Source organism: Capricornis sumatraensis, chromosome 18, assembly GCF_032405125.1.
Source record: "Capricornis sumatraensis isolate serow.1 chromosome 18, serow.2, whole genome shotgun sequence".
Taxonomy (NCBI): Eukaryota; Metazoa; Chordata; class Mammalia; order Artiodactyla; family Bovidae; genus Capricornis; species Capricornis sumatraensis.
The window spans coordinates 8,253,579-8,276,721 of record NC_091086.1 but is presented as its reverse complement, the minus strand read 5'-3'; the positions used below and the strand labels follow the sequence as shown (position 1 = coordinate 8,276,721).

At 39.4% G+C, this 23,143-nt stretch overlaps 1 protein-coding gene across 3 annotated transcripts in view; it reads right to left on the bottom strand.

Moving 5' to 3' along the window:
* SPDL1 (spindle apparatus coiled-coil protein 1) overlaps positions 1-21,204 on the bottom strand; it is a 37,885-nt gene extending 16,681 nt beyond the window's left edge. For 2 of the 3 annotated variants that reach the window (XM_068990660.1, XM_068990658.1), the window contains exons 1-8: positions 21,083-21,204; positions 14,332-14,506; positions 12,616-12,792; positions 10,452-10,643; positions 8,042-8,191; positions 7,843-7,941; positions 7,656-7,766; positions 5,360-5,500 (exon numbers count right to left, since the gene is read on the bottom strand). In XM_068990660.1, the coding sequence (XP_068846761.1) occupies positions 5,360-5,500; positions 7,656-7,766; positions 7,843-7,941; positions 8,042-8,191; positions 10,452-10,643; positions 12,616-12,792; positions 14,332-14,490 (1,029 nt within the window). In that variant the 5' untranslated portion in view covers positions 14,491-14,506; positions 21,083-21,204. The remainder of the gene's footprint in view (positions 1-5,359; positions 5,501-7,655; positions 7,767-7,842; positions 7,942-8,041; positions 8,192-10,451; positions 10,644-12,615; positions 12,793-14,331; positions 14,507-21,082) is intronic. The other variant, XM_068990659.1, reaches the window with a different exon arrangement.
* Between the last annotated feature and the right edge of the window lie 1,939 nt (positions 21,205-23,143).

Genomic DNA, 23,143 nt, shown 5'->3' with positions numbered 1-23,143 from the left:
ATATGAAACGCTCCAACATTTGAATTATAGGAGTCCCAGAAGAAGAAGACAGAAAGAAAGATCATGAGAAAATCCTTGAGGAGATAATAGTTGAAAACTTCCCTAAAATGGGGAAGCAAATAATCACCCAAGTCCAAGAAACACAGAGAGTTCCAAATAGGATAAACCCAAGGCGAAACACCCCAAGACACATATTAATCAAATTAACAAAGATCAAACACAAAGAACAAATATTAAAAGCAGCAAGGGAAAAACAACAAATAACACACAAGGGGATTCCCATAAGGATAACAGCTGACCTTTCAATAGAAACTCTTCAGGCCAGGAGGGAATGGCAAGACATACTTAAAGTGATGAAAGACAATAACCTGCAGCCCAGCTTACTGTACCCAGCAAGGATCTCATTCAAATACAAAGGAGAAATCAAAAGCTTTACAGACAAGCAAAAGCTGAGAGAATTCAGCACCACCAAACCAGCTCTCCAACAAATTCTAAAGGATATTCTCTAGACAGGAAATACAAAAAGGGTGTATAAACCCAAACCCAAAACAATAAAGAAAATGGTAACGAGATCATACTTATCAATAATTACCTTAAACATAAATGGGTTGAACGCCCCAACCAAAAGGCAAAGACTGGCCGAATGGATACAAAAACAAGACCCCTCTATATGCTGCTTACAAGAGACCCACCTCAAAACAAGGGACACATACAGACTGAAAGTGAAGGGCTGGAAAAAGATATACCACGCAAATAGAGACCAAAAGAAAGCAGGAGTGGCAATACTCATATCCGATAAAATAGACTTTAAAACAGAGGCTGTGAAAAGAGACAAAGAAGGCCACTACATAATGATCAAAGGATCAATCCAAGAAGAAGATATAACAATTATAAATATATATGCACCCAATATAGGAGCACCGCAATATGTAAGACAAATGCTAACAAGTATGAAAGGGGAAATCAACAATAACACAATAATAGTGGGAGACTTTAATACCCCACTCACACCTATGGACAGATCAACTAAACAGAAAATTAACAAAGAAACGCAAACTTTAAATGATACATTAGACCAGTTAGACCTAATTGATATCTATAGGACATTTCACCCCAAAACAATGAATTTCACCTTTTTCTCAAGTGCTCATGGAACCTTCTCCAGGATAGATCACATCCTGGGCCATAAATCTAAACTTGATAAATTCAAAAAAATCGAAATCATTCCAAGCATCTTTTCTGACCATAATGCATTAAGATTAGATCTCAATTACAGGAGAAAAACTATTAAAAATTCCAACATATGGAGGTTGAACAACACACTTCTGAATAACCAACAAATCACAGAAGAAATCAAAAAAGAAATCAAAACATGCATAGAAACGAATGAAAATGAAAACAAAACAACCCAAAACCTGTGGGACACTATAAAAGCAGTGCTAAGAAAAAGTTCATAGCAATACAGGCATACCTCAAGAAACAAGAAAAAAGTCAAATAAATAACCTAACTCTACAACTAAAGCAACTAGAAAAGGAAGAATTGGAGAACCCCAGAGTTAGTAGAAGGAAAGAAATCTTAAAAATTAGGGCAGAAATAAATGCAAAAGAAACAAAAGAGACCATAACAAAAGTCAACAAAGCAAAAAGCTGGTTCTTTGAAAGGATAAATAAAATTGACAAACCATTAGCCAGACTCATCAAGAAGCAAAGAGAGAAAAATCAAATCAATAAAATTAGAAATGAGAGATCACAACAGACAACACAGAAATACAAAGGATCATAAGAGACTACTATCAGCAGTTGTATGCCAATAAAATGGACAACGTGGAAGAAATGGACAAATTCTTAGAAAAGTACAATTTTCCAAAACTGAACCAGGAAGAAACAGAAAATCTTAACAGACCCATCACAAGCACGGAAATTGAAACTGTAATCAGAAATCTTCCAGCAAACAAAAGCCCAGGTCCAGACAGCTTCACAGCTGAATTCTACCAAAAATTTACAGAAGAGCTAACACCTATCCTACTCAAACTCTTCCAGAAAATTGCAGAGGAAGGTAAACTTCCAAACTCATTCTATGAGGCCACCATCACCCTAATACCAAAACCTGACAAAGATGCCACAAAAAAAGAAAACTACAGGCCAATATCACTGATGAACATAGATGCAAAAATCCTCAACAAAATTCTAGCAATCAGAATCCAACAACACATTAAAAAGATCATACACCATGACCAAGTGGGCTTTATCCCAGGGATGCAAGGATTCTTCAATATCCGCAAATCAATCAATGTAATTCACCACATTAACAAATTGAAAAATAAAAACCATATGATTATCTCAATAGATGCAGAGAAGGCCTTTGACAAAATTCAACATCCATTTATGATAAAAACTCTCCAGAAAGCAGGAATAGAAGGAACATACCTCAACATAATAAAACCTATATATGACAAACCCACAGCAAACATTATCCTCAATGGTGAAAAATTGAAAGCATTTCCCCTAAAGTCAGGAACAAGACAAGGGTGCCCACTTTCACCACTACTATTCAACATAGTCCTGGAAGTTTTGGCCACAGCAATCAGAGCAGAAAAAGAAATAAAAGGAATCCAAATTGGAAAAGAAGAAATAAAACTTTCACTGTTTGCAAATGACATGATCCTCTACATAGAAAACCCTAAAGACTCCACCAGAAAATTACTAGAGCTCATCAATGAATATAGTAAAGTTGCAGGATATAAAATCAACACACAGAAATCCCTTGCATTCCTATACACTAATAATGAGAAAGTAGAAAAAGAAATTAAGGAAACAATTCCATTCACCATTGCAACAAAAAGAATAAAATACTTAGGAATATATCTACCTAAAGAAACTAAAGACCTATATATAGAAAACTATAAAACACTGATGAAAGAAATCAAAGAGGACACTAATAGCGGGAGAAATATACCATGTTCATGGATCAGAAGAATCAATATAGTGAAAATGAGTATACTACCGAAAGCAATTTACAAATTCAATGCAATCCCTATCAAGCTACCAGCCATATTTTTCACAGAACTAGAACAAATAATTTCAAGATTTGTATGGAAATACAAAAAACCTCGAATTGCCAAAGCAATCTTGAGAAAGAAGAATGGAACTCGAGGAATCAACTTGCCTGACTTCAGGCTCTACCACAAAGCCACAGTCATCAAAACAGTATGGTACTGGCACAAAGACAGACATATAGATCAATGGAACAAAATAGAAAGCCCAGAGATAAATTCACACACATATGGACACCTTATCTTTGACAAAGGAGGCAAGAATATACAATGGAGTACAGACAATCTCTTTAACAAGTGGTGCTGGGAAAACTGGTCAACCACTTGTAAAAGAATGAAACTAGATCACTTTCTAACACCGCACACAAACATAAACTCAAAATGGATTAAAGATCTAAATGTAAGACCAGAAACTATAAAACTCCTAGAGGAGAACATAGGCAAAACACTCTCAGACATAAATCACAGCAGGATCCTCTATGATCCACCTCCCAGAATTCTGGAAATAAAAGCAAAAATAAACAAATGGGATCTAATTAAAATTAAAAGCTTCTGCACAACAAAGGAAAATATAAGCAAGGTGAAAAGACAGCCTCCAAAATGGGAGAAAATAATAGCAAATGAAGCAACTGACAAACAACTAATCTCAAAAATATACAAGCAACTTATGCAGCTCAATTCCAGAAAAATAAACGACCCAATCAAAAAATGGGCCAAAGAACTAAACAGACATTTCTCCAAAGAAGACATACGGATGGCTAACAAACACATGAAAAGATGCTCAACATCACTCATTATTAGAGAAATGCAAATCAAAACCACAATGAGGTACCACTTCACATCAGTCAGAATGGCTGCGATCCAAAAATCTGCAAGCAATAAATGCTGGAGAGGGTGTGGAGAAAAGGGAACCCTCCTACACTGTTGGTGGGAATGCAAACTAGTACAGCCACTATGGAGAACAGTGTGGAGATTCCTTAAAAAATTGCAAATAGAACTACCTTATGACCCAGCAATCCCACTGCTGGGCATACACACCGAGGAAACCAGAATTGAAAGAGACACATGTACCCCAATGTTCATCGCAGCACTGTTTATAATAGCCAGGACATGGAAACAACCTAGATGTCCATCAGCAGATGAATGGATAAGAAAGCTGTGGTACATATACACAATGGAGTATTACTCAGCCGTTAAAAAGAATTCATTTGAATCAGTTCTGATGAGATGGATGAAACTGGAGCCGATTATACAGAGTGAAGTAAGCCAGAAAGAAAAACACCAATACAGTATACTAACACATATATATGGAATTTAGAAAGATGGCAATGACAACCCTGTATGCAAGACAGCACAAAAGACACAGCTGTGTATAACGGACTTTTGGACTCAGAGGGAGAGGGAGAGGGTGGGATGATTTGGGAGAATGGCATTCTAACATGTATACTATCATGTAAGAATCGAATCACAAGTCTATGTCTGATGCAGGATACAGCATGCTTGGGGCTGGTGCATGGGGATGACCCAGAGAGATGTTATGGGGAGGGAGGTGGGAGGGGGGGTTCATGTTTGGGAATGCATGTAAGAATTAAAGATTTTAAAATTAAAAAGAGAAATAATAATAATAATAATTTTACAACTTTCCTGAGGGTTTGAATTTCAAAAATTTTGAAATAGTTTACTAAAGACTTGTATGAATTCCAGTTGCCACGTAATACTGGACAATATGACAAAAGTCTTACTTTGCATTCATCAAAAAACAGAGGTATAAAGCACCAAAAAATAATTAATTACTGGTAACACTTGACAGGAGGAACAGGTCTTACTGACATAATGTAGAGCAGAAGACAGAAACAAGAGTGTGTAAAGAATGGTTTCATTTCTATGGAGTTCAGAGCATTTGTACACGTAAAGCTGGTACAAAGTTAGAAGGTGGGAGTACTCACTCAAAAAGGACATGGCAGAACTTTTCTGGAATGCTAGAAGTATTCTATACCATGAGCTAGGTAAGAATTTAAGGGGGTATATGTATGTAAAACTCACCGAGTTGTACACCTAAGATATGGGTGCTTTGAGTATAAATGAGTTAAAATTTACAATAACAACAACAAATATGGGGGCTCTATTAAAAGAAGCAGTAGTCCAAACCACTGAAAAGCAAAAAGAAACTGAAAGAAAAAATTAAATATTGGTAAATCTCAATAGAAACTATAGACTAATTACATAAGAAAGAAACCCATTCAAGTTAAAAGTAGCAAGATATTCAAACAAAAACCGTTATATTTTTAAAAGGTGTTTACACATACCTTAAATTTCTCCAGATTCCTAATTTCACCTAAGAGATGTTTAATTTCACCATTCTTCTGCTCCAACATGGCAAGCAACCGCTCCTGCTGTTCAAATTCAGCTTGAGACCCTTTCATTTGTAGCAATGTAGCAATCTGTACCTAGAAGAAAAAAAAAATTCTCCCCCATAAAATTGAGTGGGGAAGAAGATTCTGCTAACTATATTTTTTGATACAATTCATATTTTGTACTATACTACTTTGGCTTCATTTTAGAAGCTAAACAAATTAGCTGTGTCTAGTTTAATACTCTAATAATTTGAAAATATTTGTTTCAGATAGCCTAGTTACAGATATAACTCTTTAGTACTTATTTCAACTACTTATGAGTTGGTATCTGAAGTCCATAACAATTATCTGTACTTCTGTGAAACACAGCTGAACTGCATGGCTGTGGTCAAGAAGTCACCAGGTTAAGTGGTAGAGAAACCCGGCAGAACGCTGTACTGTACTCACCATAGGCACTCTCATAAAGGGGCTGGTGCAGCTTCTCAGAAAATTTTAATACAAGTCAGTAGTATTCAGTGGGGGAAATTATTAAGCTACTCACATTCACAAATGTGAGTTTTGCCAAGGACAAGGATGGAAAGCAAAGGTAAAGGGCAATCTAAGGGTCTTGAAGCAACCGTCAATATATTTTTTTAAGAGCAGCAATCAACCTACCTAATTATGATTCCACCTCAACCTGGGAGTTGCACAGCAGTTGGAAGGAAATGAGCTAAAATCTAAACCTAGCATTCCTTTCTGCCTTTGGAATTTTCTGCAGTTCTAAAAAGAGTCAATTAGTTAAAATACATTTTTGAGTATAACAATGATATGAAGTTGCAGCTATGGTTATAAGTAAGATAAAGACGACTTTTAACATTTTTAAGGATCCACTTTTTGCTCCTGCTTCATACTGGACTTCTCCGGTGGCTCAGATGCTAAAGCACCTGCCTACAATGCAGGAGACCCGGGTTTGATCCCTGGGTCAGGAAGATCCCCTGGAGAAGGATATGGCAACCCACTCCAGTACTCTCGCCTGGAAAATCCCATGGACGGAGGAGTGAGGTAGGCTAAAGTCCATGGGGTCACAAAGAGTCAACCACGACTGAGCGACTTCACTTTCACTTTTTCACTTTCATACTGGAAGCTAGACATATCAATCCCCCCAAAATTCAGAATGCTACCTGTGTCTAAAGATAGTTTGGGGTAGCAGAACAGTGAGAGATTAGTAACAATAGCCCAACAAGTACAAAAAGAAAACAAAGAGCAAATATGAGAAAATTTACAAAGAAATAATTCCGATAGGGGAGAGCTGAGGTAAACCAGACGACACAACTGAAATCCTCAGAAATAAAAGACAGAGTTGTTGTCTATTAAGTCATCACTTTCCTACTTGCCAAACATGTAAGCATGTTGCTGTGCCTTCATTTAACTCCAGGACAACTCTTAAGAGGCAAGTTCTATCATCGCTATTTTACAAATGAGGTGACTAACTGCTCGGAAAAATAAACATACTTGTCCAAAGTCACACAGCTAACAAGTGTGACTAGGATTCAATCCCAAGTTCATCTGATGCCAAAGTTTAATCACTGATCTTTCCTATTACTTTGGTAAATCTCATCATCCTTAAAACAGGCAGGAAACCCTACAGACTTCTATTAAGTGCTACCACTTCAGGAGAGTTAGGCACAACAGATCAGGAGTCTAAGGGTTGGCACGATACTGGAATATAATTCCCACATGCTTTTCTGTTACCAGCTGTTCGACAAAAATGACACCAAACAAACCTTAAAATTAAAAGGGCTTATATGCTTGATTTGAGAAACTGCAAGGAAAGGAAATTCAAACTTCAGTCTGTTAATAAGCCTTTGTGGGAGGACTGAAGAATGGTGAGAGAGTTAGTTTTAGTTGAAGTAGACATTTCAGGGCTACCCTCAGAAAGAAGCCAGGCCAACAGTGGGACAGAAAAATGTTTTAATACTTGATTTTTCCCATTACAAAGAAAGAGCTAATGGCAAGGCTACTGAAAGAATTAAAAACTCAAGGCTAGTGAGTAATAATTAAAAACTCAATCAATCCATGGATGCTACATATACCACTAAAATCTACACAGAATTAAATGTTTTTAAATAAAATATAAAAGGGATCTCTCATTCAGTTAAAAATTTTTTTTCTAAGGTCATGTAGTTCTAGAAATAATCATGTAAGTGTATTAGTTGTACAAGTCATACGATACAAAATAAGGTTTAATAAATCTTATGCTAATTCTTACCTTCATCCTTTGCATCTGTTCTCTATTGAATGCATTTTGCTTCTTCAGTGACTGATACTTGACCTTCACGCTGATAAGCTGACGTTCCATTGCTGCCCTTCGATCCTCCACCTAGAAAAGATAACATGTTTAATTATGCTTTTATTAAGTGAAATGCCAACTTAATCAATGGAGTGTTCACATGTACCTCTGCAAACAAAGAGTTGCCTTTACTGTTAGGGTCCAAGGCTTGCTGGAGGGCCTGGTCTAGCTGCACCTGAAGGTCCTGATTCGCTACACGAGCTTTCTAAATTCAAAAGAGAAAACAATTCAGCTACTTGAGACAAGATTAGCAAGAAAACAACTTATATAAATTGGAAAAGATGGTATTACTACAATCACAATACCTCTAAGGCATCATAGTAAGAAACCGCTTCTTTCTCTCGCTCTTTTTTTTCTCCTTTAAGCCGGTCTACCTGGCGCATTAAACTAGAATTAAGAAGTTCGAGTTGTTCTTGTCTGTACTGTAGCTCATTCACTTCTTCTTGGAGGGTGGTCTATTAAACAGGAATTGAAAAAGAAGAAACTCTTGAATAATCCTTCAGTTAGCAGCTGTCAGTTTATCTATCAGCAGAGGTTAACACTCAAAACTAAAACTAATAACTAGTCAAAGATTAGTAAAGTGCACAATAAAGAAAACAGCAAAATTCTGTAAAGCAATTATCCTTCAATAAAAAATAAATTAAAAAACTCAAAAAAATTTTTTTTAATTACTTTTTAAAAAAGTGATCAAAGACTCTAGAGACTGTTTCTTTTCTATGAATTTAAAACTTTCATTTTTAAGTTAATTTTAGCTTACAATGAAAAAAATTATATTCATATATCAACTTCCACTGCATGGATCACAACAAACTCTGGAAAGGGGTACCAGACCACCTTACCTGCCTCCTGAGAATCCTGCATGCAGGTCAAGAAGCAGCAATTAGAACCAGACGTGGAACAATAGATGGGTTTAAAATTTCAAAATTAGTAAGTCAAGGCTGTACATTTTCACCCTGCTTATTTAACTTATATGCAGAGTACACCATTTGAAATGCCAGGCTGAATGAATCACAAGCTGGATTCAAGATTGCCAGGAAAAATATCAACAACCTCAGATATGCGGATGATACCACTCTAATGGCAGAAAGTGAAGAGGAACTGAAGAGCCCCCTGATGAAGGTGAAAAAGGAGAGTGAAAAAGTCGGCTTAAAACTTAACATTCAAAAAAACGAAGATCATGGCATCTGGTCCCATCACTTCATGGCAAATAGATGGGGAAAATGTGGAAATAGTGGCAGATTTTATTTTCTTGGGCTGCAAAATCACTGCAGACGGTGACTGCAGCCATGAAATTAAAAGATGTTTGCCCCTTGGAAGGAAAGCTATGACAAACTGAGACGGCATATTAAAAAGTAGAGACACTACTTTGCCAACAGAGGTCCGTATGATCGAAGCTACAGTTTTTCCAGGAGTCATGTACAGGTATGAGAGGTGGACCATAAAGAAGGCTGAGTGCCGAAAAACTGATTCATTTGAACTGTGGTGTTGGAGAAGATTCTTGAGAGTCCCTTGGACAGCAAAGAAATCAAACCAGTCAATCCTAAAGGAAATCATTGGAAGAACTGAAGCTGAAGCTCCAATACTTTGCACATCTGACACAAAGAGCCGACTCACTGGAAAAGACCTTGATGCTGGGAAAGACTGAGGGCAGGAGAAGGGGGTGACAGAGAATGAGATGGATGGGTGGCATTACTGACTCAATGGACATGAGTTTGAGAAAACTTTGGGAGATAGTGAAGGACAGGTGTTAGGGAAATTAAATGGTCTTGGCCTCTGACCTTGCTTCTAGCCTGCCTGGACACTACCCTGACTGTGAGTGACTGCCTGCTGTGAGCGCAAGCCTTGCAGCACCGCAGATAAGATGGGGAAGAATTTTGAGATTGTCAAGACCTTGGAGGGGCCCTGGCCAACCAAGCCCCAGGCATAACAACATTCCAAGTTTTACAACACAAAACAAACAGAGTTAACATGAAACCAGGCTTGCAATTTGGTCAAACTGATGACTATACCAGTTTTCTCCTGGGATTATAAGCGGGAATCCTGAACTGCAATTTTTTGAAGTCTAACCCAAGTAGTGGACACGCTGCCTGGGACCTTGGGACAACTGGGACTCCAGATGTGCTCTGACACAGGACTTCCCAGCACCGTTTGAGTCTGGATGTTGGTCAAACCCCAATTTGGTGACGTATCCTCTGTTCTATTTCCCTTTTCTTTTAATGTTAGTATATTGAAAGTAAGCTAGATAATTCTCTAATAAATATTTGTATTATTTGTATAGAACAAGTGGCTTAGTTTGTTAACAAATCCTTTGAACCTGAGACTACAGTGAAAACTTTCGGCAAAACAATAGGGTGCTGCCATTCATGGGGTCGCAACAGTCAGACATAACTGAGCAGCTGAACAACAAATCAACTTCTGCCGGACCAACTTTTATATTGAGCTTTTATGACACAAACTAGGATTAGAATAAATGTCTAAACTCTTCCAGAGGTTCCAATAATCTAAAAGTAAAGTCTGCCTTACATAATCATGTAACTTAAAAGCTTTACTTTAATTGAAGGAATCCATTTAAAAACTTATTTTTTAATTAGATCATAGTTAGGCCAAAAAATATTTCAGTCTTAAAAGTAGCTCATAAGGATTATTACAAAAACATGAAAAATATACAGCCAGAAAAAGGAGAAAACTCCATACTACACATGCCATAAAAATTACCTTCACATTCTCCATTTCGGTCAGCTCAATTTGAAGAGTCAGCGTCTCTGAAGACACACTTTCATGTACACGTTCAGACATTTGCATTTCCTTTGATTTACTAGAAAGGAGTTTCTCCTGACGATCCACTTTGTGCTTCAGCTGCTTTTCACTTAGCCGAGCTTCATCTAACTCAGCTTTCAGTGTTTCTAACTAAAAAAAGAAAATTCACAATCTTATATAGTAAAAGGTAGTAAAAGTCATCAGAACATACAATTGCAGTACAAAGTGTTCTGGTACCTGCAGGACAACTATTTTGGCAGGCAATCAAACTGAACAAAATTATTTAACCCCTTTTCCAAAAATGTCACATTGCTTCAGCCTTGGAAAACTAACACAGGCACACTTGTCTTACTGCGTTTTGCTTAACTGTACCTCCCAGACACTACATTTTTTTCACACATGCAAAGCTTGTGTGAAGACATTCAGCACCACATCTAACAATCACTAAACGGTGTGTTGTTAATGAAAGTCTTTTACTTGATGTCCAGGGTTACCATTATCATCTATACTGAATTATATTGAATAGGATCTCAACATTCCTAGAATATATCCTGATATTTGTTTACTATTTAAAAAATAAAGAGACTTCTATTTTGATTTCTTTTCCTCTTTCAATTTTATCATGTGAAACAAAAATTTCAGCTGATTGATATATGTTGAAATGTGTATATCCTTCTGAAAAACATCACTGAATGACCCAAACTTATTGTATAATGAGATGACTGGGGTTTCCTATCTGGCCAAAGCTATGCATCTTTTAACAGACAGTGACATGCCTTGTTTTATAAGCATACAAATGATCCTTACACATAATCAGGACTCCTGGCCATGTTGTCACTGTGTGGAAAATGAATGGCATGACAGCAATAGAGGAAACAGGCTACCTGGACAGTAGTGGAGAGATGACGGTGAGCTGGGCTACAGAGTAGCCCAGAGACAGATAGTAGCCCAGAGTAGCTGAGACAGATATTTTGTAGCTCAAGTTCTTAAGAGCTTGTTGATGGACTAAATGTGAGAAATAAGTGAAAGAAAGATGGCAAGTAAAACTCCTAATGATTGGTACAAGTAATCTGAGAACATAAGAAAGACTGAAAGTATTTTTTGAATGATTTAGTCTTTACCAAAAAGCCATCTCTATAACTGGCCTTACTTTAGACTCAATATTTCCTATATTACTTTTTTGTTTAGGTATTGAAAGTTATTGCTAAACTGAAAATATCCATGAGGAAGAAAATAAGCATCCGTATCAGTAATTGGTGTCTCAACCTGTGTAGCTTCGGATAAGCTGGATTATTATTTGTCAGAGTGGAAAGCAAGACGATTCTAAATATTGCATGAAGCATATTTTGATAGTTATATTTTATTGCATATGAGGAAAAAAATAACCAGCTCAAACATAATATATTTCATTGATATTGTTACTTAAAATTAGAGAACATTTAAAAGAGAGTCAATTTAATGAGAATTAACTAACCAGCATAGGTGGTACAGATACATAAAAATCTTAAAAGATGCTACATGAAACGCAATGAAGCAGGCTTTGAAATAAGACAATCAAATTTTGACTGACAGTCTCTAGCTCTATAATCTTGTCCAACTTCACTCAATCTGTTTAAACACTGGTTTTCTCATGTTATATGGAGATAATAATGGTACCTCCCTTAAGGAGTTGTGTATGAACTTGATCATATGTATTAGTTTATCTTCAATAAAAAAACTGTAAAATATACGTTTTATAGTTGTAAAATATACAACTCTAAGGTACATTAATTTACCAAAAACTATTGGTTTCTTGGCGGAATTATAAAGTGTAGCACAAGTTGCAGTGAAGGCTAGGAAACTAGTCTTTCTGAAAAAGGATTGGTATCCTAAGCTCTCTAAAGGAGGCCATGCTGATCAGAGCTAAAACTCCTTCTTAACAAATAGTTGCTAAAATTAAATAATTCAATTTAACTACTAAAATGTTATTTGAAACAAACTGCTAAGGTCACGTTAAGATGATGGAACCCCTCATCTCAGCTATTTTGCACAGATGGTAGTAAGAAAGTCTTTCATCATCTAAAGTTTACAAATGGTTGCATGAGCATGAAATTCTTCTGTTCCAAAACACAGACGCCCAAACCTTTTTCTTTAGTTCATTCACTTCCTGCCCGTGGCTTCTGGTCAGTGTTTCTTCTAACTGCTCCAGATGCATTTTCTGTTGTTGTTTAATAGTTTCACATTCGGAGCTCAAACTTTCTAACATTCGACTCTTGAGCTCAACTTCTCTCTGAAGAGTGTATTTTTCTTGTTCGTAGCTCTGAAAACAGATTCAATTATAACTCAGTTATATAAAAATAACTTAAAGCCATCACACGTAAGCAGTTTTCCTCTTTGACTGAATCATTTCTGTTTCACACATTTGCTGCTTTCTAAGTAACAAGCACATGTTAAATCTGGAGTAACTATAGCTAGTATTAATGTAAAAAAAAACTGTGAGAGGTGATTTGAGACTCAATTAAAGTTCATGCTGGGGATATGGTAATTGCTTCTAGGTCCTGTCAAAGAAGTAAAAAGTGATCTCTGGCTGTCCAGTCAAGTAATCTCTGCTAGGAAGAAAAAAAAATTAATAGCACTTAAGTTTATTTAGTAAGAATTATTTGGTTTGATAACAATATTCTCTACTTATAGCTCTAAGTAAAATGAAGAAAAGGTCATTAGTTTAAACCTCTTCAACAAGCTTTAAAAAAATAAGATAAAATTAGATTTAAAAGGAAAAAATTAACAAGGGTGGTCATTAGTTTTTTTAACTGCTATGTTTAAATTTGGAGATCAAAGTTTAAATACATTACTGAGCATTTTCTAAGTAAAACGGATTTATTCTTCTTTTAATAAAAGCATATCAGGTATTAGGGATGCAGCCATGAGCAAGGAGACGAAATTCCCCTCTCCTGTCATGTCTCTCATGAGGGTGGGGGACAAATAACTCAGAATGAGGCAAAAGCTCCTGTGGAGCCCATAAAGCAGGACTCGTATAGCTAAGAACAAGGGGAAGTAATTCATAAGATGAGGTCAAAGGTTGAAAGAGGTTAGATTACATGGAGATCTACAAACCCAGGCAGCGAACTCAGTTTTTGTCGTAAATAAAACGGGAAGCTGCTCCATGCTCTCAGCAGAGCTGTGACATGATCTTTTATATGCTCCTCAAAGGCCACCTGGCTGTTGTGTAAAGAGTGAACAGTGTGAATGGCAATCTGGGAGACAGGCAACCTAGTCAGGAGGCTATGATAACAGTCCAGGGGAGAGACGACGGAGGTCTGAACAAGAGCAGCAGATGTTCTGTAGGTCACGTTTTTAGAGCTTACTAGTGGATTAAATATGAGAAATATGGGACAGAAATATATTGAGTAAAACTCATAGATTTCTGGCTCAAGTAACTGGATAAATGTTTTTATAGTTACCAAATAAGGTAAAGAATTCTGCAAGAGCATGTTTGGTTAGTGGGCAAGGAATCAACTGTTCTGTTTATGTTAAGTCTGAGATGACCATTAGTGGGCAACTGAATACAAAAGTCTAGACTTAGGACAGAACTAAGGACTTGGTGTAGCATCAAGACAAACCAAAGTCTAAAATTCAACATGGAGTAAAGAAAGAGAACATATTTTTCAAACTCAGAACAGAGTCAGAAAAAAAAAATATTAGAGATTCATTCAGTTCATTTCCCTGCAGATGGGTGGGAATTAGACCTACAAGTTTCAGAAAAGAAAAATATTAAATTAATAATATTAATGACTGCTGGACAACAGCAATCTTCAGTGGCAAAGCACAAACTGGTGAGCAGAGGAGTCTAGTGTCCCACCTCAGTCAGGGTCATCATCTCATTACGGCATTTATCCAGTTGACTCTGCAGTTCATTCTGGCTCTCCACTAGCTGTAAACCATACTGCGCAGCTTTCCGTCGCTCTTCTTCAGTCTCTTTGAGTTTGCATCGAAGATCTGCTATTACGTCTGCCTCCATGATTTTTTCCTGTCTACTGAAAATAGAAGAAATAAAAGCATCTAAACTTAAACAAAAAACTTCATGTCACTAATAAAAGACACAAGTGTGTTGTGTATGTATATATTCAATATCACTGTCACATGAAAACACAGTATTAAAGATTTTCTCTTTGACTTTTAAATGGTCAAATTTGCATTACTGTTATAAGAGTAAAGTCTGACTATTTTGTTACCCAATTTGAGAACAAATCAAATAGAGCAAAAAGAAAAAAAAAGATAAATACAATTTAATTTTGCTTCTAAGGAATGCAGTGTTAGGAAACTATTCAGTTGTTGCTAAGCTTCCTTAAATGCTACGGTAAGATGATCTCATAATTATATCACTATACAGGTAACCAAGTTAAGAGAACAGTAAAAGAAATCAAGAAACTTTATAGTAGCATAACTTCTACTTAACTATAAAAAGGTACCTTTGAATAAGATTGGTAAGGTAAGGACTAGCACGTCCACAAGTTTTCACAACAGTCTTAACTTCCTGAACACATGAAATTTGTCACATTAAATGCACTTTATTGAAAACAGACTCACTAGCATTTTGCTAGTTATTCATAACAACACACGCAAAACAGAGACCATGTTTAGAGTAATTAAAGAACAATCCCATTCTAGATTTTCAAGCAAAGATGTAAACATTTAATATAGAGCTCAACCTCACTCATCCTTCCCCAACTGGTTCCAGGCTCCTCAGTTCAGTTCAGTTCGGTTGCTCAGCCGTGTCCAACTCTTTGTGACCCCATGAATCGCAGCACGCCAGGCCTCCCTGTCCATCACCAACTCCCGGAGTTCACACAGACTCATGTCCATTGAGTCGGTGATGCCATCCAACCATCTCATCCTCTGTCATCCCCTTCTCCTGCCCCCAACCCCTCCCAGTATCAGGGTCTTTCCCAATGAGTCAACTCTTTGCATGAGGTGGCCAAAGTACTGAAGTTTCAGCTTCAACATCAGTCCTTCCAAAGAAATCCCAGCACTGATCTCCTTTAGAATGGACTGGTTGGATCTCCTTGCAGTCCAAGGGACTCTCAAGAGTCTTCTCCAACATTGCAGTTCAAAAGCATCAATTCTTCGGCACTCAGCTTTGTTCACAGTCCAACTCTCATATCCATACATGACTACTGGAAAAACCATAGCCTTGACTAGATGGACCTTTGTTGGCAAAGTAATGTCTCTGCTTTTGAATATGCTATCTAGGTTGGTCATAACTTTCCTTCCAAGGAGTAAGCATCTTTTAATTTCATGGCTGCAATCATCATCTGCAGTGATTTTGGAGCCCAAAAAAATAAAGTCTGACACTGTTTCCACTGTTTCCCCATCTATTTCCCATGAAGTGATGGGACCAGATGAAACAGTTTTCTGAATGTTGAGCCTTAAGCTAACTTTTTCACTCTCCTCTTTCATCAAGAGGCTTTTTAGTTCCTCTTCACTTTCTGACATAAAGGTGGTGTCATCTGCATACCTGAGGTTATTGATATTTCTCCTGGCAATCTTGATTCCAGCTTATGCTTCTACCAGCCCAGCATTTCCAGGCTCCTAGGCTAGACTAAAACTCAGCTTTGAATTCAAAGAGCAACAAGTCATTTTTAAGGTATTCTCCCATGTTTCCAGTCATTCATTCAACAAATATTTCTTGAATGCCTATGTGCCAAGCTCCACTCTGGGCACTTCAGATACATCAAGCAGTGGTCAAATGGACCCCTAAAAGGCTCTTCGTTCATAAAACTTACCCTCCAGTAGGAGAAGACAAGCAATAATAACATAATAAATAAATGCACTAGAAAGTAAAAAATGGGAAAAAAAGCAAAACAGGATAAGTGAGCTTGGAAGAAGTGGCTGTATTCTAACTAGAAGAAATTTAAAATGTGTTGAATTGGGAGCCCCTCAGGTGACTCTGAACAAAGCCTTGGAAAGAATCAGAGAATTAGCCATTAATTAGCCATTAGGGAGGAGAAGGCAATGGCAACACACTCCAATACTCTTGCCTGGACAATCCCATGGAGCCTGGTAGGCTGCACTCCATGGGGTTGCTAGGAGTTGGGCACGACTGAGCGACTTCACTTTCACTTTTCACTTTCAAGCACTGGAGAAGGAAATGGCAACCCACTCCAGTGTTCTTGCCTGGAGAATCCTAGGGATGGGGGAGTCTGATGGGCTGTCCTCTATGGGGTGGCAAAGAGTCAGACATGACTGAAGCGACTTAGCAGCAGCAGCAGCAGTCATTAGGGAAAGCATGTTCCACGTAGAGGGGTAGCAGTACAGCGGAATAAGTCCAAAGAATGAACAAGATAGAATATAGGTCAGAGGAGACTACAGAGGAGAATACGGAGATCAGGCCATTGTAAACAAAAACTTTGGCTTCTACTCTGGGTGAAATGGGAAGTCACTGCGAAGTTTGGACTAGAGATAGGCCACATTTAAAAGGATCATTTTGGCTGATACGCTGTATGGCTGGGAGGGAAGCAAGTTGAAAGCAGAAAGATCAGGTGGGATGACCACTCATACCAGAGTGGCTGCCACAAAAGGTGATGAGATTTAACATATATTCTGAAGGCAGAGCCAACGTGATTTTCTGACAAATGGAATATGGGATATGTGGAAGAGAATTTTAAAAGGCCTCCAAAGCTTCTGGCTGAGCAACTAGTAAAACAGGTTTGCCAATAACTGACACATCAAAAACTGAGGGTAGAGATGTTTTGGAAAGAAAATGAGAGGTTTAAGTTTTAAAACATGAGATATGTCAAGTAAGTAACAGCTGTAAGAGAAGGGTATAAGCTGGAGATATAAATTTGGGAGTTATTAGCATAAATTTTTGAGTTCTGTGTTCATCAAAGTATGAGCATAATTAAAGAGAAGAGGGCAAAGGATGGAGCCCTGTCATGAGACGGGAAAGAAGACAGCAAATGATACTCAAGCGCAGTCAGTGAGCTAGGAGGAAAAGGAAGAGCATGTGCTGTCTTAGAACTCAATAAACAATCAGGTTATTAGGGAGGTAGATGATGAACTGCACCAAATGCTGAATCAAATAAAGTGAACACTGAGAACTGGCCACTGGATTTAAATTCACGGAGGTCAACTAGAAGATGACCCCAAAAATAGTTTTGATGGGGAGACTGGGGCAAAAGCCTGACTGGGATTAACTGGAGAGAATGGTAGAACAGCAGAGAGCAAGCACAGCTTCGCTGCAAAGAGCAGATAAACGGGGCAGTAGCTGGAGATGCAGTAGGGTCTTTTCTTTAAGATGAAAAACTCTTTAAGAAAAAACAACAGCAAGCTTGTATGACAAAGGTGAGATCAAGCAAGGGAAAACGAATGATACAGAAGACATGGAGAACTACTGGAGTAATGAATGTGCAGGGTCTGATCTCTGGACAGGTATATGAATGTTTCATCTGAATTAAAGGAAAGGAAAGTATATGGGTACCGACACTGATAAGTAGGTAGATACAGTGTTCAGAGTCTGCATGAGTGCCCTTCTGCTTCCATTTAGCAGTAAATTAGGAAGGAAGGTCTTTGAGAATGAAGATGGAGGAGGAAATAGAGGGTTTTAGAAGAGGGGGTTAAAAAAAAAAGAAAAAGAATCCTATGTTATCCAGGACTGGCTATCACTGCTCTAAAATGCAAGACCTCTCCAAAGCCCGTACATGATGGAGCCAGCCATTAATTGTTGAGCTGTTAATAATATTTGATAAGGATTTACCATTTGCCAGGTAGAGTGCTTCAAATGAACTATGACATTTAATTCTCTTAGTGGACCTGAGCTAAGTACTATTGTCATCAATATTTACCAAATATGGGACTAGCTTCAAGATATCCCAACCATCAATGTCCACAGCAGCCACAAAATTAGCTCTCATTCACTCTAAAGATTTGCTGGAATTCCTATTATGTGTCAGGTACTGTGCTGTTGCTGAGGACACAATGTGATCCTCAAATCAGACAATATGCCTGCCTTCTTGAATTTTACAGTCTATTACTAGAAAGATGTTAAATCAAATAACTGATAATGTAAAGTTACAAGTGTGTTAAGTGCAAGAGGGAGAGGTGTATGGTGCTATGAGCCTATAACTCAGGGCAGCAGTCTCAATCTGGGTGGTGGCGTGTGAGCAGGGTCAGAGGGAATAAGGACAAGAAAGATTTCCCTGAGGAAGTGACTTTTCAACAGGTGTAATGAACGTCTAAGAGTAATCTATCAATCTGCAGAGAAAGGTAGCCAGGGTTGAATAAAAACTATAGCTAATATGTACCAGATATCACACTTGATGCTTTGCAAACATTATTACTGCAAACTCTAGAAAATTCTTAAAGAGATGGGAATACCAGACCATCTGTGCTGCCTCTTGAGAAATCTGTATGCAGGTCAGGAAGCAACAGTTAGAACTGGACATGGAACAGACTGGTTCCAAATAGGTAAAGGAGTATGTCAAGGCTGTATATTATCACCTTGCTTATTTAACTTATATGCAGAGTACATCATGAGAAATGCTGGACTGGATGAAGCACAAGCTAGAGCCTCTTGATGAAACGGAAAGAGGAGAGTGAAAACACTGGCTTAAAATTCAACATTCGGAAAACTAAGATCATGGCATCTGGTCCCATCACTTCATGGCAAATAGATGGGGAAATAGCGGAAACAGTAACAGACTTTATTTTTTGGGGCTCCAAAATCACTACAGATGGTGACTGCAGCCATGAAATTGAAAGATACTTGCTCCTTTGAAGAAAAGTTATGACCAACCTAGACAGCATATTAAAAAGCAGTACTTTGCCAACAAAGGTCCAAAGCTATGGTTTTCCAGTAGTCATGTATGGATGTGAGTTGGACTATAAAGAAAGCTGAGTGCTGAAGAATTGATGCATTTGAACTGTGGTGTTGGAGAAGACCCTTCAGAGTCCCTCGGACAGCAAGGAGATCCAACCAGTACATCCTAAAGGAAATCAGTCCTGAATATTCATTGGAAGGACTGTTGCTGAGGCTGAAACTCCAATAGTCTGGCCATCTGATGTGAAGAACTGGACTCATTTGAAAAGAACCCGATGCTGGGAAAGATTGAAGGCAGGGGGAGAAGGGGACGACAGAGGATGAGACTGTTGGATGGCATCACTGACTCAATGGACATGGTTTGAGTAAACTCCAGGAGCTGGCAATGGACAGGGAGGCCTGGCGTGCTGCAGTCCATGGGGCTGCAAAGAGTTGGACCGACTGAGCGACTGAACTGAACTGAAACATTATTTTATTGAATCCTCTCAACAACCCTACGAGATAAAAGGGTCACCCCTCCCCCCAAACCATGCAGCATGCCAGCCTGCAGGCAGTCCATGGGGTCTCAAAGAGTCAGACACTACTTGGGGACTGAACAACAACCCCCCATTTTACACAAATGCAAACCGAAAGGTTAAGTAACAGAGGCACAGAAAGGTTAAGTAACTTGCCCGGGGTTATCAGGTGATAACACTGATAACTCAGTGGCTAAGTGAGATGGGAACAGGATTTGGTTCCACAGCCTGGTGCTCCTAACCACTTTTCTGTTCTGCTTCTCAGAACAGAAAAAAGCATGTAGCAGACAGGAAGCTTGGGATCAGACTGCTTGAGTTGTCACCCCATCTTCAGTACTGACTGGCAGCATCAACTTGAACAATTTCTCCAATGTCTTGTTTAGTCATCCATAAAACAAGGTCAGTTACAATAGGGTTTTTGTTTAAGATTAAACCAGCAATGGGTAAAAAGCAGCTAGAGCGGAATCCTACACGAAACTGTCTGAGCAGCGCTGTCCAGTAGAAATACAGTGCGAACAAGACACGTTAATTTTCAATTTTCTAGGTTCCACGTTTATTTTAAAAAGTAAATAGTGGTGAAATTCACTTGAACAATGCGTTATTTAACGCAATATATCCAAAGGATTATCATTTCAACATGTAGACGTCATATTATCAACAAGAGTGTAGTCTTTAAAAGCCAGTGTGTATTTTACATTTGTAGTACTCTTGCCTGGAAAATCCCATGGGCGGAGGAGCCTGGTAGGTTGCAGTCCATGGGGTCGCTAAGAGTCGGACACGACTGAGTGACTTCACTTTCACTTTTCACTGCATTGGAGAAGGAAATGGCAACCCACTCCAGTGTTCCTGCCTGGAGAATCCCAGGGACGGGGGAGCCTGGTGGGCTGCCGTCTATGGGGTCGCACAGAGTCGGACACGACTGAAGCGACTTAGCAGCAGCAGCCTTTCTCAAATCATACAGGCGGCGGTCATAGAGCCAGCGCAGATCCAGTGTTCATTATCCCCCAGACCCAGGCAACGGACCCGACTTTCCGTATTTACGCAGAATTCCCGGGAGGAGTCGTAGCGGCCCAGCAGAATATTAGGGCCGGCTCGGAACCTGGTCTGTAAGAGCTGAGTTCTGCCGAAAAAGCTGCTCCAGCTAAAAGCCTGGGCGGAGACCCAGACCCCAGGTATTCCTAGGCCCTGCCCTCCTCTCCCCAGCCCTTCTCTACGCCGCCCCCGCGCGTCCCCCTTCATACGCACCTCCCTCCGGGCCCCTGGCCCCCACCTTTCCTCACCCCTTTCCCTGCTGCTGCAGCTCTCCGCGCTGATTCCCGACGTTAACTCCACAGCGGCAGCGCACAATCACCGGCGCACTCACTCACCGAGTACTAGGGTTAAGCGCCAGAGCTTTTTGAATGCAATTTCCGGAAGCGCCAGGGCTTTTTGAATGCAATTCCCGCGAGACCTCACGTCACGCGATACTTTCCGCCCTAGCAGCGCGTAAAAGGAAAAAACGGGGACGGAACGCCCAAGACAGTGCCACGCCCCAGCTACGGCGGGTTTGGCGCAGGCTCAAACGAAGCTCTGTCGCGTCAGCCTTACTCACGGTTGGTTTTCTGGATGCTTTGGGGGTTTTTTGGTCTTCGTTTTCCCTAGAGACAGTGCTTTCTGGAGGGATAGTGTCACTCGAAGGCGAGGCGGCGGGGGAATTCCCTCGTGTGCTGGCTTAACGGCGCGTTGGCCGGTGTGCATCCTGAAGGCTATGCCCTGTGGTACCTATCTTAGGGTTCCAGAAATTTCAGTGAGTGTGACACTGCCGAAAAGCATCATAGGCAGAATCACAGTTACGTTTATAAGACAGAGTGCCAGTTTATTTTACACGGATTATCACATTTAAGCCCGCCAACAGCCTTATGAGGTGGGTGAGTGCTAATCGACTCAGGCGTGTAAGACTCTGCGACTCTATGAACCGTATAGCACATCAGGCTCCTCTGTCCATGGGATGCTCCAGGCAAGAATACTGGAGTGGGTTGCCAGTGCCCTCCTCCAGGGGATCTTCCCGACCCAGGGATGGAACTCGGTCTCTTCTGTCTCTTGCATTGGCAGCCGGGTTCTTTCCCTCTAGCGCCACCTGGGAAGCCCTATGAGGTTCTACAGAGGAAAACAGCCCCAAGAAGAAAGGTACCTTTGACAAGTGATAGAACTAGAATTTGAATTAATGCAGCCTGCTGTGGTGCTGGAGAAGACTCCTGAGAGTCCTTTGGGCAGCAAGGAGATCAAACCAGTCAATCTTAAGGGAAATCAACTTTGAATACTCATTGGAAGGACAGTTACTGAAGCTGAAGCTCCAGTAGTTTTTGATCACCTGAGATGAACAGCCGACTCATTGAACAAGTCCCTGATGCTAGGAAAGATAGAAGGCAGGAGGATGAGATGGCTGGATGGCATTACAGAGGCAATGCGCCTGAACTTGGGCAAACTGCAGGAGGTGGTGAGGAACAGGGCGCCCTCTTGGGCTGCAGTCCTTGGGGTTGCGAACAGACATGACTAGGCGACTGAACACCAACAAGTCTGCTAAAGTCCAAGCTCTTGCGTGTGTCTTTAAACAGTTATTTTATATTTTGTAAACCTGATGCCTATTCATTATTCAAAATTTTAAGCAATCAGAAATAATAATAGCCAACGTTTAGTGAGCACTTCTGAATCCATTAGCAACTGTAGTACAGATCAAGTGATGCTTTTGAGCCCATTTTTTTCTTACTTGAGGACTTGGCCATACGTGCTTTCTTCTTCGTCATCAGTTTTTTACCCCTCTGTTGGATCTTCCCTATCAACAAATAAACATGCTGTAATGACTTCCATCTGAAAAATAATACTAATCTTCCTTGACCTCGTTGGGCTTCCCTGGTGCTTCAGTGGTAAATAATCAGTCTGCCAAGCAGGAGACCTGGGTTCAATCCCTGGGTTGGGAGGATTCCCCTGGAGAATGAGATGACAATCCACTCCAGTATTCTTGCCTGGGAAAACCCATGGACAGAGGAGCCTGGTGGGCTACAGTCCATGGGGTCGCTAAGAGTCAGACACAACTGAGCCACTAAACAGGGAACAAGTCGACCTCAGTCAGCTTACCATCTCATTATTTGCTTCCTTTGATAAAAAAAAAAAATTCCTAGGAAAAAAGCCTATACTCATTATATTAATTTTCTTATTCTTTTTTTTTTTTTTTTTACCACTTTAGGTTTTGGTCTCACCACTCCAGTGAAATGGCTCTTCTCAACATCACCAGTGAGTACTATCTTGCAAAATCCATTTTTCAGCCCTCACTTAACAATTAACAGTTGATAGCTCTTCCTGAA